Below are 20,006 nucleotides of genomic sequence, written 5' to 3'. Positions count from 1 at the left end.
AAAGCAAAGCCATACCTGCAGCAAACGCCTTTCCTACAAGCTGTACTGACAGAGCCAGAGGTTTCACAATGTTCTTGTTCCGGGATGGGTCTTGAGTTCCACTCAAGTTAACAGCAGAAGATGATTTTGCTGGACTGAATACTGAAGAGTCTGAGAAAATAAGTTGTTTAATTAAGTAATGATTAAAAATTTTATATATATATATATATATATATGTATGTGCATACACAAACAGTCATAACACATTTACCTAAATTCATCTCTGCCTATAATACAAACCATTTTTTTACACTCCTAAGAAATCAACGTGTATAAGTATCTTTCAGGAGCAGTAACAAATATTTAACTGGGCATTTCTATATAATCTCATAATCTACTGATTGATCTCTTTCACAATATTTTGTATTCACATACACATGAAACATATTTTAACTGTAGAAAGGACTATCTCATTGCTCCTCAAAAATATCCCTGTGGGACAGACAAGTAAACACAGCTATACCATTTTACAGATGAGAAAGCTAAGGCAAAGAGCTTCCATGTCTCGCCTCCAGCAAGCGTAAGGAATAAGCACTGAAATGAGTTGCCTAAAAAGGCTATGGAATCTCCATCACCTGAGATTTTCAAGAACAAGTTATTGAACCTCTGTCAGACACAGCTGAGCTTGACTTAGGGCAGAAAAAAATACTCAGTACATAACCTCCTCACACCACTGCTGTCTGTGAAGCCATGAAAAGTGTGTGTGCATTTATAAATCTGGGTAAGAAATGAAGGGTATCTGAGCCCAAACTCTTCACATAAATTAACAAACAACAACAACTTAGAGCACTTTACCAAGGCTGAAATACATTAGCACTATTTTATAGATGGATAAAATGAAGAACAAATGAATTCTAACACTTGCCCAGTATAAAACTGTAAATCAGAACTGATTCCAAACCTCTCAGCATGTAGGCCCCTACATTAACATGAGGCATTTAATATCTGCAATTTACCTCAAGAAAATTCGACATTCAGATGCCGACACACAGAGAAACCCAAATTCTTGTAACTGAGATGAAAGAATATTAACTCAGCATCTGTCCAGAAAGTAGTTTGCAACACATAGGCAAACCAGGTTAAGTTCACCTACAGATGTCCTAGGAAAACAGCCAAGGAAAGAAAACAGAAGGCAAAGACCAACTTGGTCTGCCAAATGGATTCACCCTCAGGCCACACACCATTTGGTGAAGGAGGGTGGGGAGGAGAGTCTGCTTTGCCAGACGGAGCAACTCGGGTGAGGAATGAACTCAGAAGCCTCCACTGCTGCTACTTCACCAGAAAATCTTGTTCACGTTCACCGGAAATATGCTGAATGGTTAACAAAATAGACCACCAGGTCAGGGGCCTTAGAGGAAAACGCTGGTCTCTCATTAGATACCATGTAGCATATGTAGTGTTAAAGCATTTCTCAGACTAAACTATCCAGAAGCTTTGGGGTTTTTTTCTTCTCTCTACTTCTAATACATTCTCTTGAAATTTTATCTGTGAATGTAGATGTGGCTGGTATATGTTTAAACATCACGCTGGTACCTAAGTCGAACTTGTAGTACTACCAGTTATTACAATTGTTCATCTTTCTACTGTAAAACCCTGTTTCTAGTCACTTAACATCCTTTTAACACCTGAAGTTTTCTCTCTCATGTGTCTGCCTAAAAATGAATTTTTGATACTGTTCAACGTTTCAGCCATTTTTATATTGCCAGTCGCCTCTCCTCTGCAACAGAATTGCATCTTCCCACACTGTTTTGAAAGGGGGACTCCACACCTGACTGTATGTCATGGCCACACTGTACTGTCAACTTTAACTATGGTATTTCAAAATTCTCTTGAGCTCTAATTTCTATCATGAAATTACCATTTCTGTGCAGTACACTGTGTGTGCCCATAACTGTCTACCTGCAGGTGTCTTCTAAAAGACTGAACTGCTCACTTACAAGGGCAGAAAACATCTATTTACACAACTTTAAAGGTAAAAAATGGGTATGAGTTGACAATAAACTAGAAACAATTTCAGAAAGTAAGTTGCTCACAAGTACTCCTGTTTTAAAATAACTGAGAATTCTACTCAAAGTACAAATAGCTATGCAGAGCCTAGGAGGGAAGTCAGACCTCCATCATAGACAACACACGTCAGAATTCACACCACCAAAAAAGGTTCCCTCCCCCCTTCTCCTGGTCACAGGGGATTCATATGTATGTATGTGGCATTATCTTCAGTAGAAGATAACAGTAGAAGGAGATGAAAAGGTTCTGACAACTGTGACCTAAGAGTACAAACAGTGACACACAGAAACACCAAGCAGACTGAAAATCGCAGCGAGTGATAAGGAGAAAGCAGTATATAAAAGGTGTATCTATTAACTTGGCAGGTACAATAGAAGACAAAGCTGTGTAAATATTGGATCATTTGTTGTTTCACATAAATAGGCTCTCATGCATCTGAACAGTTCTCATGCCAGAATCTGGAAGCCAAGGGATCATGCAATGAAATGCAGATGTTTAAACAACATTCTGATTTAATTTTCACCAAAGCCTAAAGCATACAGCTTCCTAAACAGAGACAGGGTGATCAGCTGGGGAAAGTGTCTCTGAACATACTGATCAGTGATTATAATTTCATAAGAATGTGTATGTTCAGTTTTAGTTTATTATTCGTTTTTAACATGCTCTGTAAGTGGAAGAAGTATCTAAATGTTCTCGTTTTTTCATCTGCATTTCATACTCCTCTAGAGAAATATATGTTCTGCTACATACACATCAACCAATTGCAATAACTAACAGAAAGTTTTCTCCTGCTTTTAATTTTTCAAGAAATAGCACAAACAGACAAAAAAAACATGTAACAGTATAGATGAAGCTGCAATAAAGCAATGAGAAAAAAAGCTCAAAGAAAAGCACTTTGGCTATTTGCAATAAATAAATAAATAAATAGATAGATAAATTTAAGACACTGCTTCTTTGTCAGGCAATGTCCATTTGATTTCACAGTTTCTCCTTGTTTAAGTATGCCATTAATAGCTTTCTAGAACAGTTATGAGATGCGTGCTAGCTCACATAACACAAAACCACTGCATGTGTATGGGGAAACTGCTATTCTAAGTACATCCTTGTGTGAAATAAAATTGAAATAAATAAATAAGCAAGCAAATAAATAAAAGTTGGTCCCCTAACCCCAAAAGGAGATTATTTTCCTTTTTAAGACAAATAACCTAGGCTATATACTAAGTAAACACCCCCCTATAAATGTGTAATTCAAGTTTTTCGAGATCCACAAAAAATTAAATGAAACAAATAAAGGGAGATACAGAATCAAATAAACTAATCAAAAGATCTTTTAATACTCTTTAATTGACTGTTCTTATGAGGACTAAGCTAACCTTCAGCATCACCTGGGTCTTAATCTTTCAAAGCAAATTTTGAAAGGCATCCTGCCCACTGCAATCTATACATGGCTTAAGGTAAGTACCCAGTTGTTTACAGCATCCCTGAACCAACAATATCTGAGGCAACTTACCACCCCCAATGGTTATCTTTACAGCACTTCCAGCTCCTACCTGTCTGAGTGAACCCTGATTTGTATCCATTAGCTGATCCACCCTCTGGGGTCGTGGACGGTGACACCGAAGAATTTGGTTTAGCAGAGAGGCTAGCAGCAGATGATTGCCTGCTTCTACATTCTGCAAACGAAGCAGCTACAGTACGTATTAACAAAGCTTGCCTTCCAGTAGCGAAAGTTCAGCAACACAGTGGCAAAAGGTGACAAAATGTTAAAAGCATACATACAGCACGTACAACAAACAGCAGCAAATGGCAGCATTCAACAAAAAATACAGCTCTCACAGTTTAGTCAACTTTGTCTTCTAATTAAGAAAACCTCCCTGGGGGCCACTCAGAGGGCCAAGCAAATACAGACCAGATGCTGCAAAATGGCAAGAGCCCTCAGTTCGCAGCTTCCAAGAGATCTGAAGGTACTGGACATATCCCAGGAAACACTCGGCGACTTCTGTGGCACAACCTTTATACAAACCATCATATGTTGCCCTTTAAAAAGGAGAAATTGTGCTGAAACCCAGATTCTTAGTATGCCTTCACAAAACCTTCAGGGAGATCTCAGCGCTGTGGGTGTCTGTCTGGATGAAAACTGAGTTGAGGGAGGAGAAAACGACCTTAAAAATTACACATTAATCCATTTTTTAAAATTGAGATCTAATTAGGCTTTATTTGAAGAGGAGGAGGTGTTTAAGAGCATTTCTCATCTTCTAACTAGACCTTTAACTAAAGGGTTAGCAGATGGATGGTAGCAATATGGGGATAGTGCCTATAAAATAATGCCCATGAGGGCAGTTCTTGGTCAATTCTCCAAACTTTCATGGGTGCTCAAAACACTTGCAATCAGCATATAACCAAAAGCGACCCCCGTATCTTCCTCCTCCACATCTGTGTTACCCCTGACAGCGATTACCAGGACACACACCAACCTCAACTGCCTGAGTATCAGGGACAGGTTCCAGAAAAGGGATTCCAAAATAAAGATAAGGTTTCACTTTTCTGTGAAAGAGACTACCGAATTAAATCTTTCTGTAGTTTTCTGAAAAATGGAGCTGAAAGTAATTATATTCGTAACGGAGAACAGCAGCTGAAGACAGGATCCCTTTGAACCACTAACAGACACAGTACTGTAATCGCTCATACAGCTCGGTGATAACCATCTCTCTCTGGTGTCATGCTGCCATTCACATGAGGATGTGACTCTTCAGATGCATGTCAGTCCTCCTGTGGAGCTTCTCCTCTCCTCACATCATCCTCTTCACAACAACAGGCACCAGATCAAACTCTGACTTTACTGAGCAAGACCACAGCAGAGGAAGACAGGCAGTCTGTATACACACCAACTTAGTAGACAGCAAGCAGGTAAGCGATTCTCTCCTTGAGTTTTCGCATGGCTCTAGCTCCAGAAACCTGCATCCTCCAACAACAGACCCCAGAACTATCTTTCCTTGGGGTCACAAATGTCATCTCTTTAGCACATAACAACATTGCACAGACTACTCCGGTAAAGGGTAAGCCCAAATGTAAAACATACCATAAATGGCAAGAGTATGCAAGATTTCTCCTCTTTCCCTGAGCTTTCTTAATCTTATGGTGTGATAGCTATCCTCAGGCATTAGACAGATTGAATTGCACCTGCTAAGATGAGTATCAGTGGAAAGCCAACATTGGAGCCCTGTCTGTGAGTCATCTTGCTTCAGGCACAGGAAAGAACTAGCAGACTGAGCAACCTTACTTCTTCTATCAATATGGTTGCACGTCCTAAGAAGGGCAGATTTAGGGCTCCCACTGAAAGTACGGGGAGACAGAGGAAGTCCATTTATGATTGCACGGTTACTATTAAACTAAAATAAACCTCTCTGGCAAAATCCAGACTTCAGTGAAATCAGTCGGAATTTTTCCTTCAAGCAGTAAAGAAAGTAATCTTTTACAGTTCCTTTTGAATGCATACATTTCAACAGTAACTTTCAATTTTTCATTCAGCATCACACTAATATACTAAAAAACCACCTAAGTGAATCAGCACCTTTATTACCTTTCCAGCAAATAAGGGGTCCCTTTGACAGTACACCTTGGGAGCTTCTTACTAGGTAGTACTTTAAGTGCTTCTGCTTCTTTGGTTGAGTGGTTAATTTCAAGTTTATATGATTGGAAAACTCTGTGAAGTATCGAAATCCTCTTTCTCCACAGCCTATACAATTCCCAGAAAATCCTGGAGGAATGAAGCAGAAGGTATACACACAAATTAAATGACTTGTGCTATCTGCTAGGAATAAGGCCATTTTAACCTACCTGCACATCCAGTTCAGAGCGACTGGAGGTCTCCAGCCACACAGCTTCTGCAGATTCCCTGCCCAGCCCATGTGTGTCATGGAGCAGCCGAACACAGGCAGATTTTAGTCTTGGCTTTTCTGAAACTCTTCCATCTTTCTAGGTCATATGAACTATGCCAAAACTCTACCACAAATTTTCCACTCTACACAGTGCAGAGAGGAAAACTACCTGGGAAGGGGAAGCTGTGATGCCAGGCCTGGAAATTTCTATGAGGTTGCCTATTTCACTTCCACAATTCTACATTAAAAAATATAGGATCCAAGATGCATGCTTCTCTCTCTTAAAACAGTGGCTAACCCACAGTAGCCACTATAGCTTCATGCGGCTAAAATTAACCTTACTATCTAGTGAACTTTCTCTGAGACTCCTTACACAAGGCACTTGCCAAGTAAGCTGGACCTTACAGCTTATTAAGGTGCCAAGATTGTCATGGCAAAAGCTAGGAGTGCTTCAGAATATTTTTTAAAAACCTACAACCTTTCATGAAAGTAACATATTTAGGAATAACGGCAGAAGATTGCTTTTCTGCAATGTTTCCAACATGATTTCACAGAAGAGGGTGAAATTCTGAGTTGAGGTCTGCAGGACAGGGTCCAGACTGAGGATCATATGCACCCTTATTTCTAGAGCCATTCACAACTATGTTAATAGGAATGCTGTACATAGATGCCAGCGGTCTAGTATCTCCTAAAACAAAGCACAAGGCATTCTGAAATGGGCCTGCCCTAAAATCCTTGTTTGAATAAGCCCTCTACTATCTAATGCTGAACTCTTCTGGTTTATTTGCCACTCCACTCATCTCTGAATCACTTTAAACCTTTAATGATTTTTTTTTTAAATATTCTTTCTGAAACATCAGCAATGATTTGTAATAGTTTTTTCCATTTACTAATCAGCTCAAGATCTGTAAGAATCAATTTCTCACCCTCACTAGTATCATTATTTTTCACAATCATAGCATCATAGAATGGTTAGGGTTGGAAGGGACCTTTAAAGGTCATCTAGTCCAACCCCCCTGCAAGGAGCAGGGACATCCCTGACTAGATCAGGTTGCTCAGAGCCTCATCCAGCCTGGCCTTGAACGTTTCCAGGGATGGGGCCTCCACCACCTCTCTGGGCAACCTGTTCCAGTGTTCTATAACTCTCATCGTAAAAATTTTTTTCCTAATTTCTAATCTAAATCTACGGCCCTCTATTTTAAAACCATTACCTCTCGTCCTATCGCAACAGGCCCTACTAAACAGCCTTTCCCCATCTTTCTTGTAGGCCCCCTTCAGGTACTGGAAGACCGCTATCAGGTCTCCCCGGAGCCTCCTCTTCTGCAGGCTGAACAGCCCCAACTCTCTCAGCCTGTCCTCATAAGAGAGGTGCTCCAGCCCTTTTATCATCTTTGTGGCCCTCCTCTGGATCTTCTCCAACTGGTCCATGTCCTTCTTGTGTTGGGGGCTCCAGAACTGGACACAGTACTCCAGGTGGGGTCTCACCAGGGCAGAGTAGAGGGGGTGCCAAGCACCTTGGAGAATACTGGTTCCTACACTCATCTGTCAGTTACATTCGTAGTTTTATGAAAAAGATATTCAATTTTTTTTTACAAAAGGCATTTTCCATAAAATTCTCAATTATTAGATCATTGTCTTTAGCCTTACATTAACATCTTTCACCATCATATTGTTGAGGATGCCAAGAAGCAGATTTCTTCATCCCCTTTCTCCTGGGACTGAATCAGAATCAGTTCTTCCCTTCTCCTTTGCAACCCAGAGGAACTATTGGTGCATCAATAGTTATGATGACCACAGTTGTCATTAACAGTCATCAGGGTCTCACAGAGCTACTAAGTCAATTCTTTGCTCATAGGTACCAGTTACACAGGCCTAGAGGCATTTAAATATGTAACATCAGCAATGCCAGAGCAGTGTTGTGAGTCACTAGGCTCGTTATCAAATGATATCAGAGATGATAGATGCATACAAAACTGGGGGCAGGGATGGGAGGAAGGTTTACAAAGATAAGTAGTACCACATTTAATCAGACTAAACATGACCTGTCTGTCTATTAGATAGTTCTTATTGATCAACTCTTTGCACTTCCTCCGCTTAGTGGGGGAGCAGCTCCTCTGAAAACAGCAGCATACACCAGAGTACTCCATGAATCCACATCCCTAACTGTACCCAGCAAGAGCACATCATAGCACAGCTCCAGTCAAACTCAGGCCAGTGGGATTTCTGCCTTAGGTCCAAAGGTTTACAGTGTGCAGTAGCTACGCAAAATACTGCTAGTCTGGACCAGAAATTAAACAGTGTGGTCAAATTGGGGTATCTATGCTTTATTGTAATTTCTTCCTGTTGAAAGATCTTTCTGAATATATTCTAGGCAGCACAATGACTGGAGGGAGAAATGAGAGAGTAAATTCACAGCAGGCTAAAGGAGTCAAAATACATTAAATCATTTTTACTAGCCTGTTAAAATGTGTATCAGTTGTGAGTCAGGCAGGAAATCTAGGTCCACACATGCCTGTCTTTAACAATCAAGGAGAATTCTTGTATTAAAATTTACAAAAAATGTATTAAAACCTCATAAATGTAACCAATTATGATGTCATTCCCCCCCAGTCCCCTCAGTGCATTAGATTTTCAGAGGCAAACTGCCCTCAGAGCTCCTATTGAGAACAATGCTCCTGGTGGAGTCAAGGGCAGAATTTATCCATTAATCCACAGAAAAATAGATAGCTCATCTTCTACAGTTGCATGACCATCACTCTTCTTAAATGAAAATGGTGAAAGCATCAGTAGAGATAAAGAGTTTGTGGATATTTCACAATTAGAATACCAGGGCTCTAGCTGACTTCTGTCCACACAGAAATCACTGAGCTTTGATTGTGGTTAATTGTGGAATCAGGGACTTGTTTTAAAATGGGCTTTTAAGGCAAGTTCAGCTACAGATTTAATTTAATAAAAACAAGCCTGTCCTCAACATATTTCTACTAGAAGGTCATTAGCTGAAATTATTTTAGGTAATCCTGAACTGACCTTTTTCTCTGAATTATTATGGCACAAAGAAAAAAAAATATCTCTTACCTAAAAGTGCATTTTTTCCATGATCATCTGGCAAAAACCGCTTGTCAACAGCGCAGACTAGAATGTGCTCAGGAAGGTTGGGAGATTTGGCTCCTACTAACAGAAAGCCTGCTGGGATATCAATTTGCTCCATGCACAGAGATACTAACCGTAAATCCTTGCCTGCTTGACAAAAACCTACAAAACAAACCAAAACAAATGATAAATCTTCAAAACATTTCGTTTAATTTTCCTTTTTTTATTAGTTCCAAAAGCAAATGGGGCTTCACAACTTGATGCTGTAACTACGGGGTTTTAATATATCCTTTTCAAGGGAAATAGAGGAAATGGAGATAGCATCTCATCAGATCCACTAGCTCAGGGTTTCAGAAACAACAGATAAACATTATTTTAAAGAGATTCTGAACAGACTCATGCAGAGAGGAGAAGTAAGTCTCTAAAAACTAGACACCAAATGGCTTAGAAACCCCATTTTTCAAAACCATTGAAAAGAAGAAAGGAAGTTTGTGATTTTGTAACAGAAAACAGTTATTAAAACATTCCAAAGAACACTTCTTCATTGCCAAATCTTAGTTTACAGTCTTTTCAAGCGAACCAATTTTGTCTTTCTTGCTTGTAACAGGCGGCATTAGTACATAAACATCACTAAGTAATACAAAGGAATGATAAAAATTAATCACTGAAGTTTAGTACTGACTACTAAAGGAAAGTAGTCCTTTTTTAACTTTTAACTTGTCTAAACTTTTAGGATGATTAATTCACTGGTTTTAGAGATATACAACACGTTTTCTGTAAGCCTCCAATTAAGTCTCTTGAAGTCTCAACGGACTGCATGACTTCCAGCCTCCAAGGAGTTTTTTTCCCACCCAAATACACATATGCGCACAAAGTAAGAACATAACATTGGTTCTTGTGCTACTGGTCAAAGCAGGGCTAAAGCCAGCAGCAGAAGTGGGCAAAACTGGGGACTGGAGCAAGCTTCTGCTGTTCCATGTTCCGCAGCGAGCAGGTGGCAGGCTGGGCCACACAAAAAAGCACAACAGGGCAGCCCACAGCTGTGGCCAGGCATCGCAACGGGGCTCTTGCAAGCTCAGGAGTCAGGGGTGAGCTTGGCAGCCACCCACCAAGCAGCCACAGCGGGGATCTTCAACAGTTTGGATGGGACAGCTTAGGGCACTTCACATCACAGAGCAATTACGGGACCTCTGAAAGTCCATCTGGTCCAATCTTTTGCTTATAGCAAAACCAACTTTAAAGTTAAATTCTTTTGGTTAAGTAAATTAACAACATTCAAAGACTCTTCCGTTAGCTTCAGCACTGGACTTAGAGGGGTCACAATCACATGTCACTTTTTAGTACAGCTCCATCATATTATTTTTCTTGAGCAACTTCTGTTTTCAAGCAAGGAAATGACAAGCGTGAGAGAAAGCAACAGTTGTGTGGTTTCCTCCATAGGAAAAGATATGATCACGCTGAGCTTTCCAATTTCCCTTAGGCAGAAGTAAATCAAAGCACCATCAAGTTCTATGAAGAACCAGACTATTATGTTGTGTTCCACTCCAATTCTCACTTCTCCAGCTACAAGACCAGAGCTACAGTCTGGCCTCAGACCTCTCTCAGTAGCAGTTGGTGGAAACCTCCTCTACTTCAGGATGTCCAAAGACATCGCACATTTATCCATTGACCATCTCTCTTCCACTACAGCCATAGAAATATCACAACATAGACAACACATGCATGCATCTACAAGAATCGGTATTTCAAAAGAAAGAAAATAAAAATAACATGTCCTGGTTTAATATTATAGTTAAAATCAAACATATCAAAATAAATTTGAAATTACTGTAATATCTAGTAGGACTTCAGCCATTAATATATATTACTTACACTTTATTTAAAATATTATTCAAGTAGTCCACAGTTTTTACAGAGATTGTACAGAAGTGTTAAACCACTGGAGAAAGATGCTGCCTAAGCATCTGGAAACACAATGTGATCACAGCTTAACCAACAGCCACCTCAGCCATTATTAATGGCTAAAACCAGCAGTTTAAAACTTCAGCAAATACAGTGAAAGCTAATGTTGTTTTTTGTTTTTATCTCAGAACTGTACCAGGCAAAAAGCATGCACACACAAAATGGAATGCACAGAATCAGCTAGCATGAACCTTCTGGCAAGCAGCAGCTTGCTGAAAACAGAGTCCAACACAGGTTCAGTCTTGTGCCTACACCCACGATCTGCTGAACCAGTTCTGGGCTGAATAGTTTCTTCAGTTATTCAATCAGCTCAGTGCCAGCAGCAGCTCACTCGAGCTGAAAGCTAGCTGCCACTCACCCCTTGCATACCTCTTCTTCCAGCCAATGAATTAAAATGAAGCACCTGAAGTTTTTATTTACAAATCAGCAGATTTCAGTGACAACTTATCAAAAAGAGGGAACCTATGTTTTAAGGGAAAAGCATTAAAACTGCATATTTAAAGAAAAAAAATATTCTTTTCTGATTAGATGCAATTTGATTTTAGTATGTTAAACCCTTTTTAAGGTTTATTCCTTAGAAACATATGGATCCTAATCAATAGGATGCGAAGGCTAGGTACTAGGTTAAGCACTATCTAGACTTTCCAATGTAATTTAAAAGGAAACAGTTACAGATAAACATAGGAACAAAATTCCCTTTTCGCTCATTCATTATAGAATTCACTTATTCAAATGTTTATCTCATCTGGGTACTACATTCAGAATTTTCAAAACTGGCCTTAAATATTTAGGCATTCAGTGAAATCTGAGTCGCTGACACATTTAGAAAATACCGCTCTATATCTAGATTTAAAACAGAAAAATTACCCATTGCTGACAATGTGGGCAAACAGGAAACCTGCAGATAAGGATTATGAAACAGCAAGTGCAGTAAGATTTCAAGACAGATTTAAACCTGTGCTTTTGCACAATTACTCTTCATGCCTTGTCTCTACCTAAACATTTTCAGGAAATGCCCAGAAGCACAAACAGTGACTAAAAAGAGGCTTTTGAACCATCAGTAACAGCAATACTAGGGCATAAAAGAAAACAGGATTTTGGTTGTCAATGTTGTTAACAGTTATGTTTCAATACAGACTTGCTCTCAGAAAGAGTACACTACATTGAGAGGGCTGAAGATCATATGAGAAACTTAGAGCCTCAGTGGATGCTTGAAGGTTTTGATGTCCCAGTAAGATGAAGCAATGCTCCAGCACTCCAGAAGACCTGAGACAGAAGCAAAGACTCTGCTATCATCCAGGCAAGGAGCAAAACAACTTCAGCTATACTTTGAGCAGCTGCACATCACCATTCTCTATGAGTCACAGGGGAGAAGGTGCACGAAAACCCTAAGGAAACCCATCACATCTTAACAAGTTTAGAAGCATTACTAGGTAACATCTTAGCAGTACCCATTGAAACAAACTGATCTGTCTCAGTCTGCTATCACAGGCAATAGCAGCCTCTTACCCGAGAGTCGGTTGATCTGAATATATTTAATATTTCCCACCATTCAGGATATGTAGGACTGCACTGTAAAAAGCTGCATCCTGCCTAATCTGCAAACAATACCTAAGATTTACCCCCTGTATCATCTCCTACTCCACCCAAAGCGCTCCCAGATCTCTTCCATGTTCCCCTTCTTCCTCCTCGCACAATCTCCTCTGACATCCTTCTTGCCTTAGCTGGCGACATCTCTGGATCAGAGATACGTATGTGTAGACTGGCTGGCCAGCACATTCCTCTGTAACATTCAGGCTATGCAAGAGGAAAGCTGTAATTACTTTTCTGCCCCAGGGCACACTAGTTTGGGGACACCAATGTCATCCAACCAGCTCCTGAACTTCACAAATCTTGCTGAAATTCATTAACTCCAGGATCTCTCCCTCTCTGCCAAAAGTGGCAGAAAGCAGCTACCAGCTTCCCAACAGACGGGCAGTAGAGCTCACAGGCAACTGCCAAAACCTCGTTTTCTGAGGGAGTGAGACAAGTTACAGGGCTAACACTAAAAGCAGCTTCTTCTGATTCCCTTTCTGTCAGGAGAAAGGGATCCTGATGGGAGAGCAGCAAGAGGGGGCAGCACAGACAGACCCTCAGAGCTTCCAGGGGTCTTCTCTTCTTTGTTCAACAGCTGCAACAATAGAGCCAGGGAGGATTGCAGAGCTTGGCCAGGTATAGCTGGGGCTCACTTCCACCAGGAGACATGGGGAGAATGCAAATCTGCTTCTGTGCACTAAAAGTCTTGAATTTTGCTTCAAAGACAAGCAGATGGTATACTCAAGAGCCCTTCATTACCGTTTTTTCCCCTTGGCTTTTGGGGCTGCAAACCACTTTTCTAGTTTTAAGTTCCTGCTGCTTTTTTAAACTGAATGAGAAAACTGCATGCAAGAAACTTTAATTTGGAAGCAAGTAACTGACTGTGAGGAGAGAAAGGAGGGATTAACTCCCTTCTCTGCTACATTGTCTTTTTCTATCTAGCAAGCAACACAGAGACCTCAAACTTTTTTAATTTCCTCCTTTGCCTGATTTTGCATTGATATTTAATTATCTGTGAGAGATAACCATTTCCACATTAGGCAAGACAAGACATGATGTCTCTATACACTCAGAACTTGTGCTGCCCATGTTTAAGATTTAGAACATGGAAAATCTATTTACTTTTCATAGCTATTCATTTATAATCGAGTTTGCACTCAAATTTCTATGTTAAGCAGCACTAACACATACAACTTTTTAAGAAAAAAATAATGGCACGTCAGTGTCACACTTACCTGTGTACCTTCAACAGGCATCTAAGTATGAAGAGAAAACCCATGAGCCACTAAAACAAAACAGCTTCTCATTATGAAATTGTTTATCAATGTGTAATTATAAAAAGTAAAAATACATAGTTGAGCTGTTCTGTTAAAAAAATCATCTTCCCACAGGATCTCAGCTTTGTTTTACATAAAAAACAGGCATTTATATTCTGATTAGAGATTTGCAAATACCAAGAACAGTCACCAAAAAAAAAGAATAATGAATAGCTTTTACACACATTATCTGCATTTCTTTGAAAAAAAAATTCATTAGTTTTTGCTTCTGAAAAGCACATTTGCATTCTCCAACATCACTTCATTTAAGTTAATCCAGTCGCATCTTCCCGAAAATGAAAATGTATCCTCACAACTGTGAACACTTATAAGTGCTGGTATCTTCTTTAAAACCAAATTTGTATATATTTTCCCTTTCCCCACCAGTAACAAGAAGCAGTTCCAATGCGGGGTACCAGCCCCTTGTACTGCAATAAATGAGGTATTTGCATAAGGAATTAGCTTCCAAGAATTACATATGAATTACTAGTCACTGTCACTTGCTATTGTAACTTCACAGTAACTGATCAGGTGTTAAGTACCTGCTTACCTAATTGCCTCTGAAACTACCTTGACCCTTCTTTAAGCATCAGGTAAATTGAGGATTTACCAACAAAAGAAAGGTGCTACTATTGTGTTTCCCACAGTTTGCACAAAAGCCACTCCACAAATTAGAAATAGCCAGTTTTAAAGCTATAACAAACAAGTTGTTCGGAACAGCTTATTGTATTATTTTGTTGCATATTTGAGCTATCTGTATGAAAATTAAGAGGCATTTTTCTTGAAATCTTGTTTCAAGGTGTAAGCTAGTTACAAAAGTTTGTGTTGAGCAGAAAAAAAAGTCCCTGAAAAGAAGTGAATCTCACAAATGCCATTATTCTTCTCAATAACAAAGTCTTTACTTTCATGACTAACAGCAGAATCAACGGCAAATGCAGTTGCTCTTTCCAATGGGCTAACAGGAGGGTTAAGGCATTTAATATTGCGACCAGCTGAGAAGGAACATCCAATGAACTGTCACTTTTGAGGCATTTATTGTTTTAACTGATGAATGAAAGCATTAAGATCTACTTTCTGCACCCATGTGACTGACAACTCAGCCATCTGAATAAAAGAATAAGTCATCATAGAAAATAATATTATGGTTATGGCATAAATCCTGAATCCAGGAAAAGGAAACAGCACAAATACCTTAAAAGGGAAAAAGATTTCACCCCATCTGTGCTAGAAGGTGGGAGACAAGTTTTACAGCAAGCGGAGCTATGAACTGCAGGTTCTAGTACCAGTATTTTGCTCCTGGATAAGCAATTAAATACCTGCTTAGGTTAAAGCATCCAAACACTTACAGTGACTTCAATTAGTCTATCAGTATTCTTTAACATTTTCCTAATGTTACTTATCTTTGTAATTAAATAACTAAGATAAGGGATGTCAACAATGGCAGTAATTGTTTTACCTCTCTGGAAGGGCATTTTCATGAGATGAAAGATGAGCTATCAGATTAATATCTTGCTGAGATACGGTCTGCAGCATGAATGTTTGGGAAACTGAGTGTTTTAAACACTTATGTAAAACTGTCCTAACAGACTAGTAGTAGTATTTTTAAAAACGTATTTTCCTTTCCTTTTCCGGATACAAAAATACTGTTCTCTTAAATCAGCTCCTTGACAACAACATTGAAGAGCAAGACAGATTTTGTAAATTCAGAATAGTAAACTTGACAAAGAGTAATGAACAATCCTAAAATTCTGCAAAGGTAACACAAGAAACTTTCTTCTAGGGTGCTCTGATCATTAAAGACTTCTAGATAAATATCAAAACACAAACCCACCCCTTGTAGTCATCTTTTTTTCCAGGACATACTAAAAAGCATAATATTACACATACATGAGCATATAGTTACATACATTATGCAACTACAGCACAACTAGGTATAACCTGCACTGCCCAGGGAGGTGGTGGAGTCACCGACCATGGGGGTGTTCAAGAAACGTTTGGATGTTGTGTTGAGGGATATGATTTAGCTGAGAAGTATTGGTGATGGTTGGACTGGATGATCTTTTAGGTCTTTTCCAATCTTGATAATAATTCTGTGATTCTGTAATTCTGTGAACCTGGTGACATGCAATACGCAGCCACAGCGTAGAGGCCTGCATTGCAGTGAGCACTTGACAGCTGAGGAACAGCTCGCAGTGCCACATCGGGCAGGGCAGCCTTACGAAGCAATCCTGAGCAGAGGTGGCAAAGGCTCTGGTGAACATGGAACAGTTTGCACGTGGATGAAAGGTCACCTCTCAAGCAAAGATACAGACCTTTACCTGGAAACTCACAATGGACATCGTTGTCTGGGCATGCAAGCACAACGAGGGATCACAAGAATGTGTAAGTGAGACTGAGAAAGATCTCTTGATGTCATATAAAATCTCTTTAACAATTGAATGCACTGTGGTCTTAGAGTAAGATAAGGTTTTGAGCTCTACTCCTGCTGCTGGCAGACTGGTCCGGAACTGTGTCACCAATCGTTAAAAAACTCTAAACCTTGAACCTGAATGCATTTACAACCATTTATGAATCCATTACACTTCCACAGGGCCCCGTTGACATGACCAGCTCTTTTTCTTTCTTAGTGTTTTATCCTTGACTTATTTAGAAGGTGTAAGTATATGCCATGTCAGCTTTTGTTCTGGCAGGCAAAGAGCCTCGTTAGACAGAACTCCTTTCTCTTACCACCCTGTTGGTTCTCCTCCGCATCCTGCCCCATTTATTTCACATTTCTTTAAAAGAAGTGATTAGAACTGTTTATGTTCTCCATAGGAGATTTTGCAGCCTTAATTATACTTGTCTTCAACTGAGAATACATCATTTTATACTTTCTCCTTTTCTTCTCCTACCAATTTACAAGCCTCCGAAGGAGAGCAAACACACCTCTGTTTGAGCAACAAATTCTCACAACAATATTGCCCAGCTTTTCTATTCTTTGTATTACAGGGAACTGTCAGTATATGGTTACAGAGGGTAAACATGCTCATGTAAGCTGCATTTGGAAGGGGTAAAGGCAAAAATGTCACCATTTGTCACCAACTACACCCTCAAAATTTCAAAGGATTACCAGTCACTAGTGCTTACTTCTACCACCACATATAACCATACACTACAACAAGATACAAAACCATTTTACAAATTACAACTTTTTATGCACTCTGCACAAGGAAGCCCATAATTCAGGAAGACATTGAATAAAATGTCAAGAAGGGCTTTTGGACCCGGTGAGAAGGGTGGTTCGTTTCCAAGGATTTGAGGGGGGCAGGGGGATCTTTTTAAGAGAAGTACATCTAATAGATATGAATAGATCATCCCTCTTTAATTAAGTTAAATCTTCAGAATAGAAGAATTATGAAATAAGATAAAACAATTACATCAAGCTTACCTGGTCCAAATATGCATACTGATCTGACTCTTCCTTTGAGACATTTAAAACTAAATGAAAACAGTACTGTTAACAATTTTCCTCATCTTGAACAACAATCAGGACAGCTCAGGGTAAGCAAGCAATGGCCAGCAGGCAAGTGGGGAAGACAAAACAGACAAGCTTCCACTATCATTCCTTTTATATCCTTATAACAGCAGAAGGAACATCAAGTCTCTTCTCCATTTTCTCTCTCCGTACTCTTCCTTCTGCCCATAGAAGCAACCAAATTCAGCTTTGCCAATGTTTCTGAGAATAATTCAGGTATAGATTGAGAGCCAGTCGCACTGACGCAGACCTAAGCAACTTCTATGAGGACAGTAAACCAATGATAAGCACAGAACACAAGGGGCTTTCAGAAACTACCACTGCTTTGGAAAATACATTATATCTTACGTCCTGAAACAAGTCATCTTAATCCATATTTTCTCACATGTAAGATTTTGACTATAAACTGTATTTTCAGACTTCCTAGATCAAGAGTTTCTAACTGTAGAGACTACATATTACACTGAAAATTAGTTGCAAAGATCACACAGTAAAAAGAATGGACACCAACCATCAGTAGTGCAAGACCCTTCCGGGGCAGGTTTTTGTGAATATGGAATTGGTGGACTACTTGAATCTGACATGTCCTCATCCTCCTCTTCATCTTCCATTTCATTAACAGTTTGGTTGGTAGAAAAGTCCAGATTTCCATTTTGTGAATAGCGATGTACTAACTCTTTATCCAACTCTTCCACCTTTGGCTTCACATCTGAGTAAGAATAAAAAAATAAATGAAACTTTTTTTTAACAACACTTGCTTCTATCTTCTTTTAAAATAACCAGCATGTCATTCTTTCTCCTTAATGATGCCTAAGATTCAGGTTTTGCATCACACAATGATCTGCTCTGTGGCTGTTTTTTTAGTGAAACATATCCCATCCCTTTCTCACACAGAAAAATCAACAATTGAAGTATGCCATACTTTCATGGTTACCTTCCGGCAAGAAAGGAGGCTGGTCAGGATCCAGGTACAGCTGTGAAAAGATCGGCCGTGGGACAACACTGCTACATCTCAGAGAAGCTTCTATAGAGTTATGAAGAGCTTCTTCAAAACGGGCAGATTTTAGTTGCCCTGCATATGAATTCCCCATGATCTAAAAAGACAAAGAAAACAGCTGATAAGAGGATAGGAAAGCGCATAAGCAGACCATTTACAAATGAGGAGTGAGGTCTTATTAACATCTGTCATGACAGTGACATCAAGTTAGTTAGAAAGTACACTATGAAAATAACACCTTTAACTAGTACTACGTGTTCACATTTCTCTCTCTATCCGGTAGACTCTGTCCTCTTGTTGCAATAACAGCTTTTAGCACATTTCCAGCACACGCTTTGTGTCTTCTGCATACATGGCCTCTCAACAGCCTCAAGAACATGCTTGGTGCAGAATTTAATGGAGACATTATTATTGTCTTTTTTGGATTTTCAGAATAGGCTACAGAATGGTGCGTAACACAGAAAATTAAAAACATCAAGTTTGACTTCCTCACTAGTTGTCTAACTGTGTGTTTACATTATTTCACTTGTCAGTATGCCATCACTTGCAGAGAAACAATACATACAGACAACCAACACCTTGAATTTTTGCTCTTGCTAATATTAACTGAAATTACACAGAAGGTCATTCCTCTGCCTTTTCAGGGTCTTCACCTCTTGTTCTCAACATAATACTATGATTTACATGCAGCCTGATGCATATAGCTCAAATGATCTAATCATACTCTTACAACAAAGGATGTAAGTAAAGAAAGAGAGAAATAAGTAACATCCAAACCATACACAGCAAATGCTGTGAAATGTTTTTATTTTAAATTATGCTTTACACTAGTATAGTGATAAAAATAATTTAAATATCTGCTTTGACAATTAGCATTTATGTTTATATCAACAATGAATTAATGAACTTTATGAAATATTCAAGCACAAACAGACCTGTAGATCATTATTTCTCCTTGAGTACCATTATACAGCCCACACTCCGTTATATTTGTGCCCTCAGCATTAGAATACAGACTCTCAAACGTTAACATTTAGTAGCAGGATGGCCATGGAAGGTTTTACAATGAGCTGAGGGAGACTCACTGAAACACGAAATTTTCCACTTTGCTGGATCATTATACCATATGACATTTGCTGCAAAGAAACAGCAATCTAACATTTTCCAGTATTCTGAATACAAGACTGCATTTTTGAATAATTTCATTTTGACAAAGAACTTTTCCCCAGTTGAATCAGTAGATAGAAAAGTACACAATCTTATATGTTATCTTAGTACTTCCCTTCACTAGATGTCACCTAGCCCTATGACCAGGAAGAGACCTTGGCCAAGAAGATAAGTTGGCATTTAGAAAACCTACAATTCCACTCCTGCTTTATCACTTGGTTGCTCAAGGTCCTCAGGGCCACCTGTAAAAGAGCAATAATGATGACAGCTACTTACAGCAGTGTTTGAGATGTGCTGGTATAGACAAATATCTAAAAGCTAAATATTACTATACTACTGGAATAAATAGGCATGAAGCTTATTTAATTACTCACCTCCAACCTGGGAGAGATGCTCAGTCCCCTGTTTAGGGAAAATAATTCCACATCTCTGACTTAGACCCGCTCTTAATAAATTTTGGG

At 39.3% G+C, this 20,006-nt stretch overlaps 1 protein-coding gene across 7 annotated transcripts in view; it reads right to left on the bottom strand.

Moving 5' to 3' along the window:
* GREB1L (GREB1 like retinoic acid receptor coactivator) overlaps positions 1–20,006 on the bottom strand; it is a 143,513-nt gene that overhangs the window by 46,900 nt on the left and 76,607 nt on the right. For 4 of the 7 annotated variants that reach the window (XM_086740698.1, XM_086740701.1, XM_086740699.1 and 1 more), the window contains 6 exons: positions 18,304–18,475; positions 17,893–18,090; positions 9,000–9,176; positions 5,627–5,803; positions 3,597–3,719; positions 16–150 (listed from right to left, as the gene is read on the bottom strand). In XM_086740698.1, the coding sequence (XP_086596824.1) occupies positions 16–150; positions 3,597–3,719; positions 5,627–5,803; positions 9,000–9,176; positions 17,893–18,090; positions 18,304–18,472 (979 nt within the window). In that variant the 5' untranslated portion in view covers positions 18,473–18,475. The remainder of the gene's footprint in view (positions 1–15; positions 151–3,596; positions 3,720–5,626; positions 5,804–8,999; positions 9,177–17,892; positions 18,091–18,303; positions 18,476–20,006) is intronic. The other 3 variants (XM_086740702.1, XM_086740705.1, XM_086740704.1) reach the window with 2 other exon arrangements.

The sequence above is a fragment of the Chlamydotis macqueenii genome, chromosome 2 (genome assembly GCF_036417535.1).
Source record: "Chlamydotis macqueenii isolate bChlMac1 chromosome 2, bChlMac1.mat, whole genome shotgun sequence".
NCBI lineage: Eukaryota > Metazoa > Chordata > Aves > Otidiformes > Otididae > Chlamydotis > Chlamydotis macqueenii.
This window is presented reverse-complemented; position numbering and strand designations above follow the sequence as displayed.